Here is a 21593-nt window from a genome sequence, read left to right as displayed (position 1 = left end):
CCCCCCCGCCTACGCACCGCCAACGCCCCCCCGCCTACGCACCGCCAACGTCCCCCCGCCTACGCACCGCCAACGTCCCCCCGCCAACGCCCCCCCGCCTACGCACCGCCAACGTTCATGTTGGTGTGTCTTGTCCTTCACTTCACAGAAAAACACAGCCCAAATAGTTTGGAGAAAACAAATGCCTGTTGAAAATATGATTTGGTCAGGAGAGCAGTAGATAAGAACGAATAAAACAAAGACCAAGTATTTGTATAAAAAAAGAGCTAAAATTTGTCCATATTATAAGAATAGATCATTACTTCAAATTTTACAAGGGAGGTCGGTACATGCGGAGGTTGTAAAAGGTTGGCTAAACGTTTTGCTCCAGTGTTCACTAATGAATACGGCCCAGCAATCCTAGCCAACAGAAACATGGAATCATTCAACTGTATAAAAACAATAAACCTTACAACAAGTGAAATGACACTCAATATCAACACCCCCCTTATATAAACATATATATCTGATGGACGCGTCATGACAGAACATGTTGAAGACAAGAGAAGGCTACGTCCCAATTATCTCTCCTTCCTCCCAAAGTGTACACTTGTTCACTTCCCTTCACCGATCTGAAGTAGTGAACAAGTGTACACTTCATGAGAAAGGAGGTATTATTGGGATGCACCCTCGGTCAGCAGTTGCCATAGCAGTCGGAGGGAGGCATCGGCGTGTCAGGTGGCGACGTGATCGGCTGCTGGTTCAGTTGACTTTGGGAGGTTAGAGGTCACAGGTGGAGTCGTCCCTGGCTGCGTCTGGAATGCTGGGTCAGAGGTCACAGGTGGAGTCGTCCCTGGCTGCGTCTGGAAGGCTGGGTCAGAGGTCACAGGTGGAGTCGTCCCTGGCTGCGTCTGGAAGGCTGGGTCAGAGGTCACAGGTGGAGTCGTCCCTGGCTGCGTCTGGAATGCTGGGGGATCTGAAACATCACATGACCAGGTAAGAGGAGGAGAACAAATGTGTCCCAACTGGCACCCTTCATAGTGTACTTCTTTTGACCAGAGCCCTACTAGGTTGCAAAATCCCCGTAACTTTACCCAAATTCCTTTATTTAATTATAACCAGAATTTCTAGAAAACCCGGGAATTTTGCCATCTCAGCTACAACACACACACACACACACACACACACACACACACACACTACAGAGAAACAGCACCAGCTGCTGGCTGACCACAGAGAGACAGACACTGGGGCTGACCACAGAGAGACAGACACTGGGGCTGACCACAGAGAGACAGACACTGGGGCTGACCACAGAAAGACAGACACTGGGGCTGACCACAGAGAGACAGACACTGGGGCTGACCACAGAAAGACAGACACTGGGGCTGACCACAGAGAGACAGACACTGGGGCTGACCACAGAGAGACAGACACTGGGGCTGACCACAGAAAGACAGACACTGGGGCTGACCACAGAGAGACAGACACTGCTGGCTGACCACAGAGAGACAGACACTGGGGCTGACCACAGAAAGACAGACGCTGCTGTGTGGTTCTGTATGGGAGTGTATGTGTTCGTACTTACACAGGGCGACGTATCGGGGCTGCCGAACGGCGAGAGCTCTGCCGAGCGGTTCTCTTTGTCGTACGAGTCATCGAGGCGACGGTGGGCGAACTTCCTCCTCAGTGCCTCTGCAATCATTGAGGCCGGGTCGCTTAGCAACACCGTCCCCTTGCTCCGCCTCCTCCGCACCGGCGTTCCCCCAGGCGACCTGGGGGCGGAGCAAACACGACACTATATAACATTATAACATTCAGTGTCAGTTAGAGAATGTCCCACACCTTGCCTCATAAATCACTACTCATTATTATTTATAGATCAGTCAGTCACAATTTACCCATGATACATCATGGTTTTGAAGCTCTCAAACACGTTTTTTTTTGTTTGTTTCACAATAAAAAATATTTTGCATCTTCAAAAAGTGGTAGGCATGTTGTGTAAATCAAATGATACAAACCACCAAAAAATCAATTTTAATTCCAGGTTGCAAGGCAACAAAATAGAAAAAAAAGTCAAGAGGGGTGAATACTTTCGCAAGCCACTGTATACACAGTGCATTTCGGAAAGTATTCAGACCCCTTCACTTTTCCCACATTTTTTTTTTACGTTACAGCCTTATTCTAAAATTGATGAAATTATACATGCAAAAAAAATATGGGGGATTGGAAATGATGCAGACAATTACATTGCTGGATACAATCTATCTGCAGTATTAAACCTGATCTACCACCTATTTTTTTTCGTGGATGTTTTCCTACTTACAAAGCATGTAGAGGTCTGTAATTTTTATCATAGGTACACTTCAACTGTGAGAGACGGAATCTAAAACAAAAATCCAGAAAATCACATTGTATGATTTTTAAGTAATTAATTTGCATTTTATTGCATGACTTAAGTATTTGATCACCTACCAACCAGTAAGAATTCCGGCTCTCACAGACCTGTTAGTTTTTCTTTTAGAAGCCCTCCTGTTCTCCACTCATTACCTGTCTTAACTGCACCTGTTTGAACTCGTTACCTGTCTAAAAGACACCTGTCCACACACTCAATCACAGACTCCAACCTCTCCACAATGGCCAAGACCAGAGAGCTGTGTAAGGACATCAGGGATAAAATTGTAGACCTGCACGAGGCTGGGATGGGCTACAGGACAATAGGCAAGCAGCTGGTGAGAAGGCAACAACTGTTGGCGCAATTATTAGAAAATGGAAGAAGTTCAAGATGACGGTCAATCACCCTCGGTCTGGGGCTCCATGCAAGATCTCACCTTGTGGGGCATCAATGATCATGAGGAAGATGAGGGATCAGCCCAGAACTACACGGCAGGACCTGGTCAATGACCTGAAGAGAGCTGGGACCACAGTCTCAAAGAAAACCATTAGTAACACACTACGCCGTCATGGATTAAAATCCTGCAGCGCACGCAAGGTCCCCCTGCTCAAGCCAGCGCATGTCCAGGCCCGTCTGAAGTTTGCCAATGACCATCTGGATGATCCAGAGGAGGAATGGGAGAAGGTCATGTGGTCTGATGAGACAAAAATAGAGCTTTTTGGTCTAAACTCTACTCGCCGTGTTTGGAGGAAGAAGAAGGATGAGTACAACCCCAAGAACACCATCCCAACCGTGAAGCATGGAGGTGGAAACATCATTCTTTGGGGATGCTTTTCTGCAAAGGGGACAGGACGACTGCACCGTATTGAGGGGAGGATGGATGGGGCCATGTATCGCGAGATCTTGGCCAACAACCTCCTTCCCTCAGTAAGAGCATTGAAGATGGGTCGTGGCTGGGTCTTCCAGCATGACAACGACCCAAAACACACAGCCAGGGCAACTAAGGAGTGGCTCCGTAAGAAGCATCTCAAGGTCCTGGAGTGGCCTAGCCAGTCTCCAGACCTGAACCCAATAGAAAATCTTTGGAGGGAGCTGAAAGTCCGTATTGCCCAGCGACAGCCCCGAAACCTGAAGGATCTGGAGACGGTGGGCCAAAATCCCTGCTGCAGTGTGTGCAAACCTGGTCAAGACCTACAGGAAACGTATGATCTCTGTAATTGCAAACAAAGGTTTCTGTACCAAATATTAAGTTCTGCTTTTCTGATGTATCAAATACTTATGTCATGCAATAAAATGCAAATGAATTACTTTAAAAAAATACAATGTGATTTTCTGGATTTTTGTTTTAGATTCCGTCTCTCACATTTGAAGTGTACCTATGATAAAAATTACAGACCTCTACATGCTTTGTAAGTAGGAAAACCTGCAAAATCGGCAGTGTATCAAATACTTGTTCTCCCCACTGTGTGTGTGTGTGTATATATACAGTGGGGAAAAAAAGTATTTAGTCAGCCACCGATTGTGCAAGTTCTCCCACTTAAAAAGATGAGAGAGGCCTGTAATTTTCATCATAGGTACATGTCAACAATGACAGACAAATTGAGAAATTTTTTCCAGAAAATCACATTGTAGGATTTTTAATGAATTTATTTGCAAATTATGGTGGAAAATAAGTATTTGGTCACCTACAAACAAGCAAGATTTCTGGCTCTCACATACCTGTAACTTCTTCTTTAAGAGGCTCCTCTGTCCTCCACTCGTTACCTGTATTAATGGCACCTGTTTGAACTTGTTATCAGTATAAAAGACACCTGTCCACAACCTCAAACAGTCACACTCCAAACTCCACTATGGCCAAGACCAAAGAGCTGTCAAAGGACACCAGAAACAAAATTGTAGACCTGCACCAGGCTGGGAAGACTGAATCTGCAATAGGTAAGCAGCTTGGTTTGAAGAAATCAACTGTGGGAGCAATTATTAGGAAATGGAAGACATACAAGACCACTGATAATCTCCCTCGATCTGGGGGCTCCACGCAAGATCTCACCCCGTGGGGTCAAAATGATCACAAGAACGTTGAGCAAAAATCCCAGAACCACACGGGGGGACCTAGTGAATGACCTGCAGAGAGCTGGGACCAAAGTTACAAAGCCTACCATCAGTAACACACTACGCCGCCAGGGACTCAAATCCTGCAGTGCAGACGTGTCCCCGGCTTAAGCCAGTACATGTCCAGGCCCGTCTGAAGTTTGCTAGAGTGCATTTGGATGATCCAGAAGAGGATTGGGAGAATGTCATATGGTCAGATGAAACCAAAATAGAACCTTTTGGTAAAAACTCAACTCGTCGTGTTTGGAGGACAAAGAATGCTGAGTTGCATCCAAAGAACACCATACCTACTGTGAAGCATGGGGGTGGAAACATCATGCTTTGGGGCTGTTTTTCTGCAAAGGGACCAGGACGACTGATCCGTGTAAAGGAAAGAATGAATGGGGCCATGTATCGTGAGATTTTGAGTGAAAACCTCCTTCCATCAGCAAGGGCATTGAAGATGAAACGTGGCTGGGTCTTTCAGCATGACAATGATCCCAAACACACCGCCCGGGCAACGAAGGAGTGGCTTCGTAAGAAGCATTTCAAGGTCCTGGAGTGGCCTAGCCAGTCTCCAGATCTCAACCCCATAGAAAATATTTGGAGGGAGTTGAAAGTCCGTGTTGCCCAGCGACAGCCCCAAAACATCACTGCTGTAGAGGAGATCTGCATGGAGGAATGGGCCAAAATACCAGCAACAGTGTGTGAAAACCTTGTGAAGACTTACAGAAAACTTTTGACCTGTGTCATTGCCAACAAAGGGTATATAACAAAGTATTGAGAAACTTTTGTTATTGACCATATAATTATTTTCCACCATAATTTGCAAATAAATTCATTAAAAATCCTACAATGTGATTTTCTGGATATTTTTTTCTCATTTTGTCTGTCATAGTTGACGTGTACCTATGATGAAAATTACAGGCCTCTCTCATCTTTTTAAGTGGGAGAACTTGCACAATTGGTGGCTGACTAAATACTTTTTTTCCCCACTGTATATATATATATATATATATATATATATTAATTTTTTTAAGTGACAGTGACTTCAGAAAGTATTCACACCCCTTTACTTTTTCCACATTTTGTGTGTTACAGCCTGCATTTAAAATAGATTAAATTGAGATTTTGGTCACTGGCCTACACACAATACCCCATAATGTCAAAGTGTAATGATGTTTTTAGATGTTTTTAAACAAAATTAGTTAATGGGTTAGGGTTAGTATTCAACCCCTTTGTTCTGGCTCTCTGTGTGCAATAATAGTGTTTAACATGATTTTTGAATGACTACCTCATCTCTCTACCCCCACATACAATTATCTGTAAGGTACGTTAGTCAAGCAGTGAATGTCAAACACAGATTCAACCATAAAGACCAGGGGGTTTTCCAATGCCTCGCAAAGAAGGGCACCTATTGGTAGATGGGTAAAAATATAAATAAAAGCAGACATTGAATATCCTTTGAACACGGTGAAGTTATTAATTACCCTTTGGATGGTGTATCAATACACCCAGTCACTACAAAGATACAGGCGTCCTTCCTAACTCAGTTGCCAAAGAGGAAGGAAACCGCTCATGGAATTCACCATGAGGCCAATGGTGACTTTAAAACAGTTACAGAGTTTAATGGCTGTGATAGGAGAAAACTGAGGATGGATCAACAACATTGTAGTTACTCCACAATACTAACCTAATTGACAGAGTGAAAAGAAGGAAGCCTATACAGAATAAATATATTCCAAAACATGCATCCTGTTTGCAATAAGGTACTAAAGTAATACTGCAAAAAATGTGGCAAAGCAATTAACTTTTTGTCCTGAAAACAAATCCAATACAACACATTACTGAGAACCACTCTCCATATTTTCCAGCACAGTGGTGGCTGCATCATGTTATGGCTATGCGTTTGCGTTGTTCAAGATAAAAAAGAAACGGAATGGAGCTAAGCACAGGCAAAATCCTAGAGGAAAACCTGGTTCAGTCTGCTTTCCACCAGACACTGGGAGACGAATTCGCCTTTCAGAAGGACAATAACCTAAAACACAAGACCAAATCTACACTGGAGTTGCTTACCAAGAAGACAGTGAATGTTCCTGAGTGGCCGAGTTACAGTTTTGACTTAAATCTACTTGAAAATCTATGGCAAGACTTGAAAAACCAATTTGACAGAGCTTGAAGAATTTTGAAAATAATAAATGGGCAAATGTTGCACAATCCAGGTGTGGAAAGCTCTTAGAGACTGACCCAGAGAGACTCACAGCTGTAATCACTGCCAAAGGTGCTTCTACAAAGTATTGACTCAGGGATGTGAATACTTACATAAATTAGATATGTGTATTTCATTTTCAATAAATTTGTTTTAATGTCTAAAAACATGTTTTCACTTTGTCATTATGGGGTATTGTGTGTAGATGGGTTGAGAGAGAAAAATCTATTTAAACCATTTTTAATTCAGGTTGTAACACAACAAAACGTGGAATAAGGGGGTATGAATACTTTCTGAAGGCGCTGCAGCCAACACAGAAGTCTTACATGAAATTGCGGTGGTCTCAATTACACTTTCACAATTTTCTAGGTAAAATGTAGGAATAATGACAATTCTAATTAATAGGTGTCTATGTGGATAGTTTAGTGAAAATGTAAAACTGGCCTCTTAAAATCGGAATAATTCAATTACTGGATGCAATGTAGTCGTCTAGCTTACTGTTGGCTATTTTGAATATGAAAACAACTAGGCCTACTATGTTTCAGATCTCCTAGCGGTTAAGAGCGTTGGGCCAGTAACCGAAAGGTCGCTGGTTCGAATACCCGGGATGACTAGGTGAATAATCTGTCAATGTGCCCTTGAGCAAGGCACTTAACCCTAATTGCTCCTGTAAGTCTCTCTGGATAAGAGCGTCGGCTAAATGACTAAAAATGTAAATTATGTCCGACTACTAGGCTACCCCTTCAGTCTGAGGAGAAACGTTGTCATTGGTGAACTGACTTATTATCACATCATTAGCCTACTGTTGACATAGCAACACTGTGGCCAGTTTACACCCCGTTCACAAAATGGTTCACTCCTACAGACATGCTGAGTCATGCTTGCTATATAAAAGCAGCTGCTGTTTGATTGAACATTAGAAATGGGCAAAACGAATGACCTAAGCGACTGAGCGTGGTATGATCATCGGTACCAGTATCTCTTGTTGATGAGAGGTCGCAGGAGACTGGCAGGAAATCGTGGAAGCTAACAGGCGGGCCACAAAACAGGCAAATAACGGCGCAGTACAACAGCGGTGTGCAGAACAGCATCTCGGAACGCACAACTCGTCGGTCCTTGTCACGGACGGGGCTATTGCAGCAGACGACCACACCGGGTTCCACTCCTATCAGCTAAAAACAAGAAGAAGCGGCTCCAGTGGGCACGTGATCACCAACACCGGACAGTTGAGGAGTGGAAAACGTCGCCTGGTCCGACGAATCCTGGTTCCTGTTGAGTCATGCTGATGGCTGGACTTCGTGCCCCATGGCCTGGTGTCAACGGCACAGGCTGGTGGCTGTGTAGGGAATGTTTTCCTGGCACACGTTAGGTCCCTTGATACCAATTGAGCAGCGTTTCCGTGCCCTAAAAAAAAATCAGGATGTTCTGGAGGCAAAGAGGGGTATGACCCAGTACTAAATAAACTGCCCACTGAGTGTATATCAAGAGGACACATCAATAACTGATTCATTATCATATGACTGTTATAGTACGGTATTAGCCGAACAGCTCCCTCTGTCTGTTTCCATCCACACAGCGACCTGCTTTTTACTAAGCTACAGTTTATAATTGCAACAAATTGATTAGGCCCTAACCTATGGATTTCACATGACTTGGAATACAGATATGCATCTGTTGGTCAGATACCTTTAAAAAAAAAAAAAAAGGTAGGGGCGTGGATCAGAAAACCAGTCAGTATCTGGTGCGACCAACATTTGCCTCATGCAGCGCGACACATCTCTTTCACATAGAGTTGATCAGGCTGTTGATTGTGGTCTGTGGAATGTTGTCCCACTCCTCTTCAATGGCTGTGCGAAGTTGCTGGACATTGGTGGGAACTGGAACACGCTGTTGTACACGTCGACCCAGAGCATCCCAAACATGCTTAAATGGGTGACATGTCTGGTGAGTATGCAGGCCATGGAAGAACTGGGACATTTTCAGCGTCCAGGAATTGGGTACAGTTGTTTGCGACATGGGGCCGTGCATTATCATGCAGAAACATGAGGTGATTGCGGCGGATGAATTGCACGACAACGGGCCTCAGGATCTCGTCACGGTATGAAACAGTCGGCCACACCTGTCAGGTGGATGGAGACACGCCCACTAACAGGGATGTAAACAAACAAATCTGAGATAAATACGCTTTTTGTGCATCTGGAAAATTTGAGGGATCTTTTATTTCAGCTCATGAAACGTGGGACCAACACTTTACATGTTACGTTTATATTGTTGTTCAGTGTAGAAGCCTATTTTTGCGTTGAGTCACGCACCTGATTACGCATAGAAGTCGGCCTATAGGCTACCTGGCCTGCGTGTAAATGTAGGCATATAAAATGTGCCCTTCTGGGGATCTGATAGTATTTCTGATTGGCTTAACGCACCACCACTAATGACCTGTGGAGCGTCTCTGAAAGTAATGTTTTCTTCACCTCAAACAGCAAGCAAACAAAGTCTGTTTTTACATCCATTGAGATTGACAATAGTTCCTAAATGCATTTGAAAAATCTTTCCAACTCTCTCCCTTTTGATCACCACTCGGGCGTGAAAAGGGAAAAACGTCATGCTCTGATCCAGTTGAAACGTCATAAAAATAGGCCCACCCGATTGCTTCTTATCCCTTGCACAAATAGCCTACAGCTGTGTCTGTCCAGAGCTCACTGTCACTGGAAATATGGGCCCAGAATATGTTATACAATGTTGCAAATTTGCTAGCCCAGAGCTTCAGGTCAGATAAATGATACAATGTTTCTAGTTCGTAGCAGACAGGCCATGCATAGCCAAAGTGATAGATAGGATATTTATTTTTATCAGCATTTCTTCTAACTGCAGGCTGCAATGTTATTTGTTGGCTTTATAGGCTATTTTTACATAGTTGGCAAAGTTACTTTTTTTAGGTTTGTTTAATTTTCATTTAGATTACCTACCTGCAGGCTGCAATGTTTATAGTTATTTGTTGGCTTTACGTAGGCTTTTTTTTTACAGAGTTGGAGATGGCAATAGAAGTTACTTTTTAAGTTTATCATTTTTCATTTAGATTTGGATAGAAGACATTTATAAATGAAATGAAACTGTTCCACGAAATTGTGCATATGAAAATGATAACTGCCATGCAAATCGGTAGAAATGGTAAGATAAATTGGCACATGAGAACTGCTCCTATTACAGGAGAGTAACGTCAGAATCGGTGAAAGCCAGCAGGAGGAGAATAGTTGGGTCAGGTTATGTTTTTTCTCATTCTGGTTATCTAGATCTCTGGCGCCCTCTTGGGGCATTTGTGTCTTTTTTCATCAATTGGTCGAAAGAACAGACGACTTTCGGTCGACAAATAGTTTTTTGTAGTCGGGGACAGCCCTACACTGTTCACTGTATAATAGAATACTGCATAGAATGGCTGATTTGCTCATAATTGCAAAGGCCTACCTGTGATTTGGCTGGAGGAATATGCATGCATAATGATCTGCATGTCATTGTGTCAGTAAGGAGAAAACACTGCATGAACCCTTCTTTTCTTTTCAGTTAACACAGACACTCCCTCAGTCCCTCCCTCAGTCCCTCCCTCAGTCCCTCCCTCAGTCCCTCCCTCAGTCCCTCCCTCACTCCCTCCCTCCCTCAGTCCCTCCCTCACAAACTCCCTCCCTCAGTCCCTCCCTCACAAACTCCCTCCCTCAGTCCCTCCCTCACAAACTCCCTCCCTCAGTCCCTCCATCAGTCCATCCCTCACACACTCCCTCCCTCACACACTCCCTCCCTCACACACTCCCTCCCTCAGTCCCTCCCTCACAAACTCCCTCCCTCAGTCCCTCCCTCACAAACTCCCTCCCTCAGTCCCTCCCTCACACACTCCCTCCCTCAGTCCCTCCATCAGTCCATCCCTCACACACTCCCTCCCTCACACACTCCCTCCCTCACATTCAGTCACTCACTCCCTCAGTTTATCCCTCACACACTGACTCCCTCTCTCTCATAAACACACTCCCTCCCCCAGTCCCTCCCTCCCTCCCTCCCTCACACACTCCCTCCCCCAGTCCCTCCCCCAGTCCCTCCCCCAGTCCCTCAGTCCCTCCCTCCCTCAGTCCCTCCCTCACACACTCCCCCAGTCCCTCCCTCAGTCCCTCCCTCCCTCAGTCCCTCCCTCCCCAGTCCCTCAGTCCCTCCCTCCCTCACTCCCTCCCTCACACACTCCCTCCCTCACATTCAGTCACTCACTCCCTCAGTTTATCCCTCACACACTGACTCCCTCTCTCTCATAAACACACACACTCCCTCCCCCAGTCCCTCCCTCAGTCCCTCCCTCCCCCAGTCCCTCCCTCAGTCCCTCCCTCAGTCCCTCCCTCCCCCAGTCCCTCCCTCAGTCCCTCCCTCAGTCCCTCTCTCAGTCCCTCCCTCTCTCAGTCCCTCCCTCTCTCAGTCCCTTCCTCCCTCAGTCCCTCCCTCGCTCAGTCCCTCCCTCGCTCAGTCCCTCCCTCGCTCAGTCCCTTCCTCACACACTGACTCCCAACTTCCAAAATGTTAGGCAGCAAACAGAATGTAAGGAGCACCAGAAAGAGAGAGATGATTAGTCTTCCATTAGGCCTGTATGAATCCTACCATCTCATGAGGAGCACCAGAAAGAGAGAGATGATTAGTCTTCCATTAGGTCTATATGAATCCTACCATCTCATGAGGAGCACCAGAAAGAGAGAGATGATTAGTCTTCCATTAGGCCTATATGAATCCTACCATCTCATGAGTAGCACCAGAAAGAGAGAGATGATTAGTCTTCCATTAGGCCTGTATGAATCCTACCATCTCATGAGTAGCACCAGAAAGAGAGAGATGATTAGTCTTCCATTAGGTCTATATGAATCCTACCATCTCATGAGGAGCACCAGAAAGAGAGAGATGATTAGTCTTCCATTAGGCCTGTATGAATCCTACCATCTCATGAGGAGCACCAGAAAGAGAGAGATGATTAGTCTTCCATTAGGCCTGTATGAATCCTACCATCTCATGAGTAGCACCAGAAAGAGAGAGATGATTAGTCTTCCATTAGGTCTATATGAATCCTACCATCTCATGAGGAGCACCAGAAAGAGAGAGATGATTAGTCTTCCATTAGGCCTGTATGAATCCTACCATCTCATGAGGAGCACCAGAAAGAGAGAGATGATTAGTCTTCCATTAGGTCTATATGAATCCTACCATCTCATGAGGAGCACCAGAAAGAGAGAGATGATTAGTCTTCCATTAGGTCTATATGAATCCTACCATCTCATGAGTAGCACCAGAAAGAGAGAGATGATTAGTCTTCCATTAGGTCTATATGAATCCTACCATCTCATGAGGAGCACCAGAAAGAGAGAGATGATTAGTCTTCCATTAGGTCTGTATGAATCCTACCATCTCATGAGGAGCACCAGAAAGAGAGAGATGATTAGTCTTCCATTAGGTCTATATGAATCCTACCATCTCATGAGGAGCACCAGAAAGAGAGAGATGATTAGTCTTCCATTAGGCCTGTATGAATCCTACCATCTCATGAGGAGCACCAGAAAGAGAGAGATGATTAGTCTTCCATTAGGCCTGTATGAATCCTACCATCTCATGAGGAGCACCAGAAAGAGAGAGATGATTAGTCTTCCATTAGGCCTGTATGAATCCTACCATCTCATGAGGAGCACCAGAAAGAGAGAGATGATTAGTCTTCCATTAGGCCTGTATGAATCCTACCATCTCATGAGGAGCCTTGTCATTTCTTCCTGGGCCAATCAGATGAGCCTAGACCTACTGTCCAGTTACCAGGTGGTTAGCTAGCTAGGTAACATGACTGAACAACGTTGTTTGTTATCAAACCAATAATTATCCACCCGGGATTAGTTTAAAACGGTCGCCAACATGGTTTGTGAAATTATATAAATCGCGCAGGAAGAAAAAAGGGTAGCTCTGGTAATAAGGGTAATTCTTTTTACCCTTTAGGCTAGAGACAAGCCGTTTTCTTCGCCTGTCGCGAAACCGTGCTCCATTTCTCCCCTCTGTCACGCAGAGGCTGTGTGACAGGCAACAGCGAAGCCTACTCAGACTGGCCTGTGCTCTTGGTTATATAATGTGAAGAAATTATACAAATGTATCAACTTTGCTCACTCTGCGCCTTTCTCCAATGTATAAAAAATACAAATGTAACTTTAAAAACTGATGGAGAAACAGAGGAAGAGGGATGGAGAAAAGCAGGTGAGCGATGTCTGGAAGGGAAGTGGATATTATTGGACTGGTGCATACAAAAGACTAGTGGCTGTTGCTTAAAAAAAATATATATATTTAACTGAATTTATAAACAAAACTGACTTTATAAAACATTTTATAACAGGCGCCAGCTGGTTCTTTAGATCGGTAGGGCTGAAAATGTGGGTAGTACTATCATATAAAACAGTTTTCTAAAAATGTTGGTATCAGAAGTATTATGTGGTATTACTGTGGTACCGGTATACCTCATAACACAAGCATTTCGCTACACCTGCAATAACTTCTGCTAAATATGTGTATGCGACCAATACAATTTTATTTGACCTCAGATTGCATGCAAAAGGCGTGCAGGTTGGCAGATCTTCTGCTTCAGACAGACAGGTTGCTGTATTAAACCAACTGGAGTACAATGACATGCCTTAGTCTCCATGCTTACCTCTGCACGGAGCGTAGTTTGACCTGGTTCAGATCATTCAGTACATCCAGCATGGAGGGGACCGGGCCCTGTCCTGCCGCCTCATCCTGGGGCTGTAGTAGTCCAACCTGCCCAGCCGCATGGCCCTTCCCCTGGGCATGACCCTTACCGGCCTCCCTGCACTGCTGGATTAGATCCCCCACCGCAGACAGCCCTACAGAGGAGCTGGGAGGAGGAGGAGGAGGAGGAGGGGGAGGGCAGGGAGGAGGAGGAGGAGGGCAGCGAGGGGTGGAGGTGAGGGTGGGGGACATTCCAGGGGTACCCGGAAGGTTCTGGGAATGGGCTGGACCTGGATGACAGGAAAAGGAGGGAGGGAACAGGGTGATGAAACGATAAGTCTGATGTATCACTTTCATAATAGAGGAATGATGTGTACCATGGCTGGGATAGGGGTGTCTGTCTGTATGTCTACGTAGGGTGTGTTTATACCGGAGGGTGGCGCGGTGACAATCATGGCAATCTGAGCTCGCAGTTTGAGCAGCTCATCCTCCAGGGCTGTGATCTTCCGGAGGGCCACTGGGTCTGATCTGTGCCCCAGCATCATGGCTCCTGGCTGGGCTCGGACCGATGCCAACCCTGGGTCCCCTGGAAGTGGAGGGGCCAGCGCCACCTCATCGCCCCGACTCACAGCACCCTGCCGGGACGGACGCTCACAGTGCCTGAGATCGGACAAGAAGGAATGACAGATTGAGAAACAGTCCTTTCATAATATGCTTGGAAAGTGGAGATGTCTGGAGTAAAGTAGACATTACTGGAGACACCATGCAGTTTCGGACAAGCGTTGAGTTTGCTTGCAAAGATTTATGACGGCTAATTAACAGTAAATAAGTGAATATTTTCACCCAACAGTTAGCCAAAATTACTAGCTAGCCAGCTTAACTTGTTTACAGTTGGGTAATAATCGCTCTCACTCTCTTTCGCTGGCGTGTCAATAACATATCCCCATCGGATTCTACACACAAGCCTCAAGGTGAGTATATCTACTGGGTTCTACCAGTCTGAGGAGTCTCTGTGTATATCTACTGGGTTCTACCAGTCTGAGGAGTCTCTGTGTATATCTACTGGGTTCTACCAGTCTGAGGAGTCTCTGTGTATATCTACTGGGTTCTACCAGTCTGAGGAGTCTCTGTGTATATCTACTGGGTTCTACCAGTCTGAGGAGTCTCTGTGTATATCTACTGGGTTCTACCAGTCTGAGGAGTCTCTGTGTATATCTACTGGGTTCTACCAGTCTGAGGAGTCTCTGTGTATATCTACTGGGTTCTACCAGTCTGAGGAGTCTCTGTGTATATCTACTGGGTTCTACCAGTCTGAGGAGTCTCTGTGTATATCTACTGGGTTCTACCAGTCTGAGGAGACTCTGTGTATATCTACTGGGTTCTACCAGTCTGAGGAGTCTCTGTGTATATCTACTGGGTTCTACCAGTCTGAGGAGTCTCTGTGTATATCTACTGGGTTCTACCAGTCTGAGGAGTCTCTGTGTATATCTACTGGGTTCTACCAGTCTGAGGAGTCTCTGTGTATATCTACTGGGTTCTACCAGTCTGAGGAGTCTCTGTGTATATCTACTGGGTTCTACCAGTCTGAGGAGTCTCTGTGTATATCTACTGGGTTCTACCAGTCTGAGGAGTCTCTGTGTATATCTACTGGGTTCTACCAGTCTGAGGAGTCTCTGTGTATATCTACTGGGTTCTACCAGTCTGAGGAGTCTCTGTGTATATCTACTGGGTTCTACCAGTCTGAGGAGTCTCTGTGTATATCTACTGGGTTCTACCAGTCTGAGGAGTCTCTGTGTATATCTACTGGGTTCTACCAGTCTGAGGAGTCTCTGTGTATATCTACTGGGTTCTACCAGTCTGAGGAGTCTCTGTGTATATCTACTGGGTTCTACCAGTCTGAGGAGTGTATATATACTGGGTTCCATCTACCTGATCTTGGCAAAGCAGTCTCCCTCATCCTCCGCCACCCACAGCACATCAGCAAAGGAGGGGATAGCGTGGTGGGTATCCATGGTGATATCTAGGTATCCGTGCTGTCGGGAGGTGTGTAGAGGAATCTGTGGACAGTATGAGCCAGCTGAGAGTTAGACCATTTCCTAACCCAATGGTTATGGATAGGACTGATGTATTAGGTAAGAACCTCCTAGACCAGCCTTAACCAGTTATATTCATATTGACCTGGAAGTGGATACGTGGAGAAGGGGTCAATGGGAGGTTGGTCCCGATCATCCGCACCAGGCTCCGGTACTGACCACACAACTGGCTCTCCCACACTGGAACCAGCTGACACACACACACACACACACACACACACACACACACACACACGCACGCACACACGTATTTTAGTCAAAAAGCACTCTTAAAATCTTCAAACTTTGCGTACAATCTCAAAACAAGCATCCTACAAATTGAGCCCTGCAGATGTGATATTTAACTCATTTTACCATATCAGGAGGGACTCCGAAATACTCAAGGCCATTTCGCAACAGATCAAGTATATCTTCTAGTAGAGACATCGGAAGCCCTTCTGAATGTTTGGCTGATGATGGTGAATGCTTTCTGTTGACAGCTCCGGTCAGCCGGCTAGGACTCCGGTTTCACTTTGCACCATGGGATGCGAGTCCTGACTAAAGTCAAAGAAGCAGAAACATCCTCATTCAAACCTGGAGGAAAAACTGTTGCAAAATGTATAATTAATTTCATGCACGTTTGATATAGCTAACTAGCTATCAGTACAGTATACTAAGGCACTGCAAAATCCCGAAAAGCTGGTTCATCAAAACACATCAAGCGGTAGTATGATAAACAAACGCGCTAGTGTGGAATCAATATTGTAATATATTATATGTGTAAACGGTATATTGTGAATAAAGTAGATACTTTTCTCTTACCCCATGGCTAATTTAGAAATTATACTTGGCGAGAAATCGTGAAATAACCTTTTCCTCCGATAATCACGTGTCCGGAAGGTGAACTCAAATAAAGCCACGTTAGCAAACCGTGCCGTGATTGGACATTTCAGTTGGAAGGAAATTCATACGCCAATCAGAATGGCGCATCATGTGATGTGACCATAGCTGTTCGACCAATGGGGCTTTCAGGACCATTTGCACCAAATTCGTATTTTTGTGTTTACCGTTCTCCTAGCAGTAGAATAAAATGCAGTAGGAAAAAATATCTTCAAAATAAGAGTCTAGTGCAGGTCAACTGCAGTTCACAGGGTTTCAAAAATAGCTTTGAAAAAATGAATGGATCATTTGACGTATTTTACACAAATACTGGTATGTTGAAACCTATTGTGTAGGCTATTTTTAAATACATACACTTTTAATAAAATACAAATATATGTTATTGGAATTACTCAATAGAGTCTGTAAAACTTAAATGGGTCTCCTGTGCTGGGCAACGGGTTTAATACAGAGTACTGGTGACTCCTTACTCCACCCACTCACTGCAATGCAATACACGGTTCACTGCAATGCAATACACGGTGTAGGACACTTATTGGCTTGTAGAGAGAAAGAATGTCTACCTGCCCCAGCTAAAGTGGGTGGGAAATACTCAGTAGGGTCTCAACTAACCAAATATGTGTAGTTTTGGAGGATGACTTTGTCGTACATTATCCAGCAACACAGCTTTAAATGACCTGGTACTATCCACAGTGTATTGCATTGGGCGCTATAAGAGTGGGTGGAGTGAAAAGCCAGCAGCAGGCCTTACGACACAGTCCCCCTCCAAAACTACACATATTTGGTTAGTAGAGACCCGACTGAGTATTTCCCACACCACTTTTTTTATTTTATTTAACCTTTATTTAACTAGGCAAGTCAGTTAAGAACAAATTCTTATTTACAATGACGGCCTACCAAAAGGCAAAAGGCCTCTTCCGGGGACGGGGGATTAAAAATCTAATTATAATATAGGACAAAACACACATCACGACAAGAGAGACACCACAACACTACATAAAGAGAGACACACAACACTACATAAAGAGAGACACCACAACACTACATAAAGAGAGACCTAAGACTACAACATAGCATGGCAGCAACACATGACAACACTGAGCTGAGCTGAGACAGGAAAAAAGGTATCTCTCTACAAGCCAATATTCTCAACATACCAGTGTCAACATTGTATTTTTTCATTATTGGTCTTAAAAAATGTTTTAAAAAACATATTTTATTTTATTGCATTTTCTTGTTGGCACACAAGCGCCCAATGATTCAAATTAAATATAATTTTAATGAATTATCCACATTGCAAAGTTTTGAAATGCGGGGTTTTATTTTGAAGGTTTCTTCATTAACATACAAATTCTTCATGGTTTGTGCTGCTGGCAGAAAACTATTGCGCAAGAGCTAGTTCCTGGTTTCCTGCATCTCCGTGGTGAAACGTTTAAATGACAGCCGTTGGGGGACTAGCGGCTGACATTCTGCATGCAGGGTAGGGGCGGAAATGGGGGCAAGTAGTGCGGAGGAAATGGAGAAAGGGTCGGTGTAGCAACAGAGCGCAGGGCTAGCTAGTTGGTGGCTGAAGGTGGAGGAAAAACGATGTCTAACAGACAGCTGTGGGATAAGGAGATGTATACTTGGATGGCGGAGGAGGAATGGAAGGAAAAAGAGAGGCAGAGGAGGTCTAAGAGAGAGAGAGGGAGGAAGAATATGATCTTGAGTCGGGAAACAATGGCGGGGAAAAGGGAGAAGGTTTGGTAAAGAAGAATGGTAGGAAATGTAAGCAAAGACAGGAGGAGAAATTGAATTGAATTAGGGTGAAGTACTCGGAGCCAGAGGATTGCACCGAGGGTCAGGATAAAGATGAGTCTGTGACAGTAGGAGTGAATTAAGATTGGATTTTTAGCGTTTATAGCAATGGTTATTAATTTGTTCTGCATTGATGGAACGTAAGGCGAAGAAAATTGAGGTTGTGGTGGCAGCTGCAGAGAGGTATTTGGGTGTGCGAGACTTGACATCAGAAGAGTTACAGGGAGTCTTAAGTGGTGGTGTCCCATCATTAGGGTGACAATACGTCCTCTTTTTCCCGGACATGTCCTCTTTTTGGACCTAAAAAAATGCGTCCGGCCGGGATTTCTAAATCGCCCAAAATGTCCGGGATTCGGCTTTTGCTTTCTACAGTCGCCATTCACAATCATTCTTTGACCTTTCTCTTTAGGTCCTGCCTTCTCACACGCCACCATTGGTCGGTCATGTAGGCCTACGCAAAACATTGGTCGCAAACTGCATCTCAATCATTACCCTCACCATGGCAACAGCCAGGACACAGAGCAGCAGCTTGCTTGTCAACAGTGGCACATGGCTCCGGAACAGCGTAAAAAATGCCCAAACGCAAATGTAAATTCACAGACGATTTACAGAGAAAATACCCGTGTTTTCGTCTTGGTCGGGATCCGTGTGAAGCAGAATGCATGACCTGCAAAGCTGGCACGGACGTGTCAGTGTCAAATAAAGGTGCTAGCGACCTAGAAGCCCACACTGCATTTACATTTTAGTCATTTAGCAGACGCTCTTATCCAGAGCGACTTACAGTTAGTGAATACATGTTTTTTTGTTTTTATACTGGCCCCCCGTGGGAATCAAACCCACAACCCTGGCGTTGCAAACCCCATGCTCTATCAACTGAGCTACATCCCTTCCCGTCCATTCCCTCCCCTACCCTGGACGACGCTGGGCCAATTGTGCGCCGCCCATGAGTCTCCTGGTCGCGGCCGGCTGCGACAGGGCCTGGATTCGAACCAGGATCTCTAGTGGCACAGTTAGCACTGCGATGCAGTGCCTTAGACCAGGAGCACTGAAACAAATAATTGACCAACATCGGTTCAATAACTTCAATTCCATTTAGTTCGTTTTTTGCTCACGCCGTTTCTCAGATATGGCTAGAAAGACTCCAGCTTTTGTCAAAGTAACGTCAAAAATTGAAATGTTTGTATTTTGTCAAAGTAACGTCAAAAATTGAAGTGTTTGTATTTTAGCTAACCCTAAACCTTTTCCTAACCTTGACCTAATTATCCTAACCTGCTACATTAATTATTCTAACCTGCTGCGAAAAGTAAAATCTGACGTTAATTTGACAAAAGCTGGAATCCCTTCTAGCCATGACCCCGTTTCTCGTTCACGAGAAAATGAAGTCGTAAGCTCAGCAAAACACAAAATTGCAGCTAAAGGAGAGAGTTCGTCAGGTAAATTAACTGACTATTTTGTGAGAGCAGGTAAAACAGAAGATGCTGTTACTGCTGCGGAGGGAGTTTTTGCATTCCACACCACGAAGCATCACAATAGCTACAGATCAATGGACTGCACGTCTGCCTTGTTAAAAAAGGCTTTCCCTGATTCCCAGACTGCGCGAAAATGTTCAAGCCCTCGTACTAAGACCGATGCAATTGTTAACGCTGTGATAGCACCACGTTCTGTCGACATAGCTCTGAAAGCACCGGAAGACATACATTTACATTTTACATTTACGTCATTTAGCAGACGCTCTTATCCAGAGCGACTTACAAATTGGTGCATTCACCTTATAGCCAGTGGGATAACCACTTTACAATTTATTTATTTTTATTTTGGGGGGCAATGCAATGTTCGGGGAATCCAGCGTGATGAAGAAGGAAATAATGTTTTCGCAAACTTAAAGAAGTCATTGCAGAACAAGTCTTTAATCGGTGTGGGCTGCCCAGCACACGTCTTGAACAATTGTGTTCATTACGGGGCAGACACACAGACTCGATATTGAGAACATCATCTTCAAAATATGTCAGTACTTTCACATCTACACTGTGCGCACAGAGAATCTGAAGGAGTACTGTGAATTTGTTGATGTTGAATACAGAAGTCTCCTTTCTCACTGCAAGACGCGATGGCTGTCATTATTCCCAGGTATTGAGAGGCTGCTACAGATGTTTCCAGCCTTGAAAGCGTTATTTTTGTCACAGGAAAAAACACCCTCCTTGATCAAGAAGTTTTTTGAAGATGAGTTCAGTGAAATTTACCTCTGGCACATGCACTTACTCATGTGTGTGTTTCATTCTCACATTCAGGAGATGGAAAGGGAGAGCAATTCAATTGTGGAAGTGAAGAACCTTTTGAACAAAGTCCACACCATGCTTCTTGAACGCAAGACCAATAACTTCATGTCCCTTAAAGTTAAGGGACTATTGGCACAAAAGCACAAGGATGGACTTGGTAAGAATTGTGACCATTTCAGTGCTCAAGTACAGGGTCTGTACAGTTCATGCCTGGAGTATCTGGAGAAATGGACTGCACCCATGGAGGAGTTCTCCTCTTTCATGTGGATGGATCTGAGTGAGACGCCTGACTGGAATGACATAGAAGCCTGTATCAAACACCTGGGAGAAAAGGGGGGTGCCAATTGATGATGCAAAGTGCTTTGATCAGGTCACCAACCTGAAGAAATTCACAGAAAGGTGTAACAGTGATGGAGAGTTCAGTAATCTGCAAGCACACAAGAAGTGGACCAAATATTTTTGAAAGGTCCAAAAGCATTTCATTCAGAGCTACTGAAGATTGCACAGTTTTTCTCTGCTATTCCTTCTCACAATGCAAATGTAGAGAGAGTTTTTTTCACTGACGCTAAGCCAGTGGACAAAGGAAAGGAATCACTTGTCTGTTGAGTCACTGAATGGGGCTTCTGTGTACACAATACAACTTTAAAAACATGTCTTGCAAAGACTTTCATGCCTACTTGATTGGTCATCAAGGACTGTTGGGAAAGATTCGATCTTCGGGAAAGTATACCAGAGAGCATCAGGACTGTATGGGGGATTTATTATTCTCATAATTGATGGGATGACTAACTTAGAAAGAATGCATTCTGGACTGTGCTGATGTGGGTTGTGTCACCTGGCAAGCTGTGATTGATGTGAAGAGCTGTTTTAGGGGGTAAGATAAGATAATAATTTGTGTCTCCAAATACTAGACTATACTGGTTCTTTGTGATCTGTGAACCTTCCTTGGACGTAGGAATGGTGTCTAGGGGAGCTGGCTCTTCTCACCATGACAGGTTGTTATGATAAACTTATGCCTGGCAACGGGCTGGGACTAGCCCGTGCGTCAACGGATAGGCTGAGTAAGTCTAAACCACGCTCAGCCTCTACTCTGATTGGCCAGCAGAGAGCGGGAACTGAGAACTGTCAAGAGTATTTGAAGA

The 21593-nt window shown here is 44.7% G+C and overlaps 2 protein-coding genes across 3 annotated transcripts in view; both read right to left on the bottom strand.

Moving 5' to 3' along the window:
• Nucleotides 1-21593, bottom strand: part of snx17 (sorting nexin 17) — a 649426-nt gene that overhangs the window by 288390 nt on the left and 339443 nt on the right. The gene's annotated exons all lie outside the window — the stretch shown is intronic.
• Nucleotides 85-16389, bottom strand: mtfr2 (mitochondrial fission regulator 2). 2 transcript variants are annotated; one of them, XM_041859894.2, is made up of 8 exons: nt 16301-16389; nt 15854-16084; nt 15585-15689; nt 15336-15463; nt 13837-14066; nt 13369-13696; nt 1568-1754; nt 85-955 (listed from the first exon to the last, which is right to left on the bottom strand). In XM_041859894.2, the coding sequence occupies exons 2-8, from the start codon at nt 15923-15925 to the stop codon at nt 911-913; spliced, it is 1095 nt and encodes a 364-aa protein (XP_041715828.1). In that variant the 5' UTR covers nt 15926-16084; nt 16301-16389; the 3' UTR covers nt 85-910. The 2 variants fall into 2 exon arrangements, with proteins under 2 accessions (XP_041715828.1, XP_041715829.1); XM_041859895.2 differs by having other exon boundaries at nt 15854-16036; nt 16301-16388.

The sequence above is a fragment of the Coregonus clupeaformis genome, chromosome 33 (assembly GCF_020615455.1).
Source record: "Coregonus clupeaformis isolate EN_2021a chromosome 33, ASM2061545v1, whole genome shotgun sequence".
NCBI classification, from domain to species: domain Eukaryota; kingdom Metazoa; phylum Chordata; class Actinopteri; order Salmoniformes; family Salmonidae; genus Coregonus; species Coregonus clupeaformis.
This window is presented reverse-complemented; position numbering and strand designations above follow the sequence as displayed.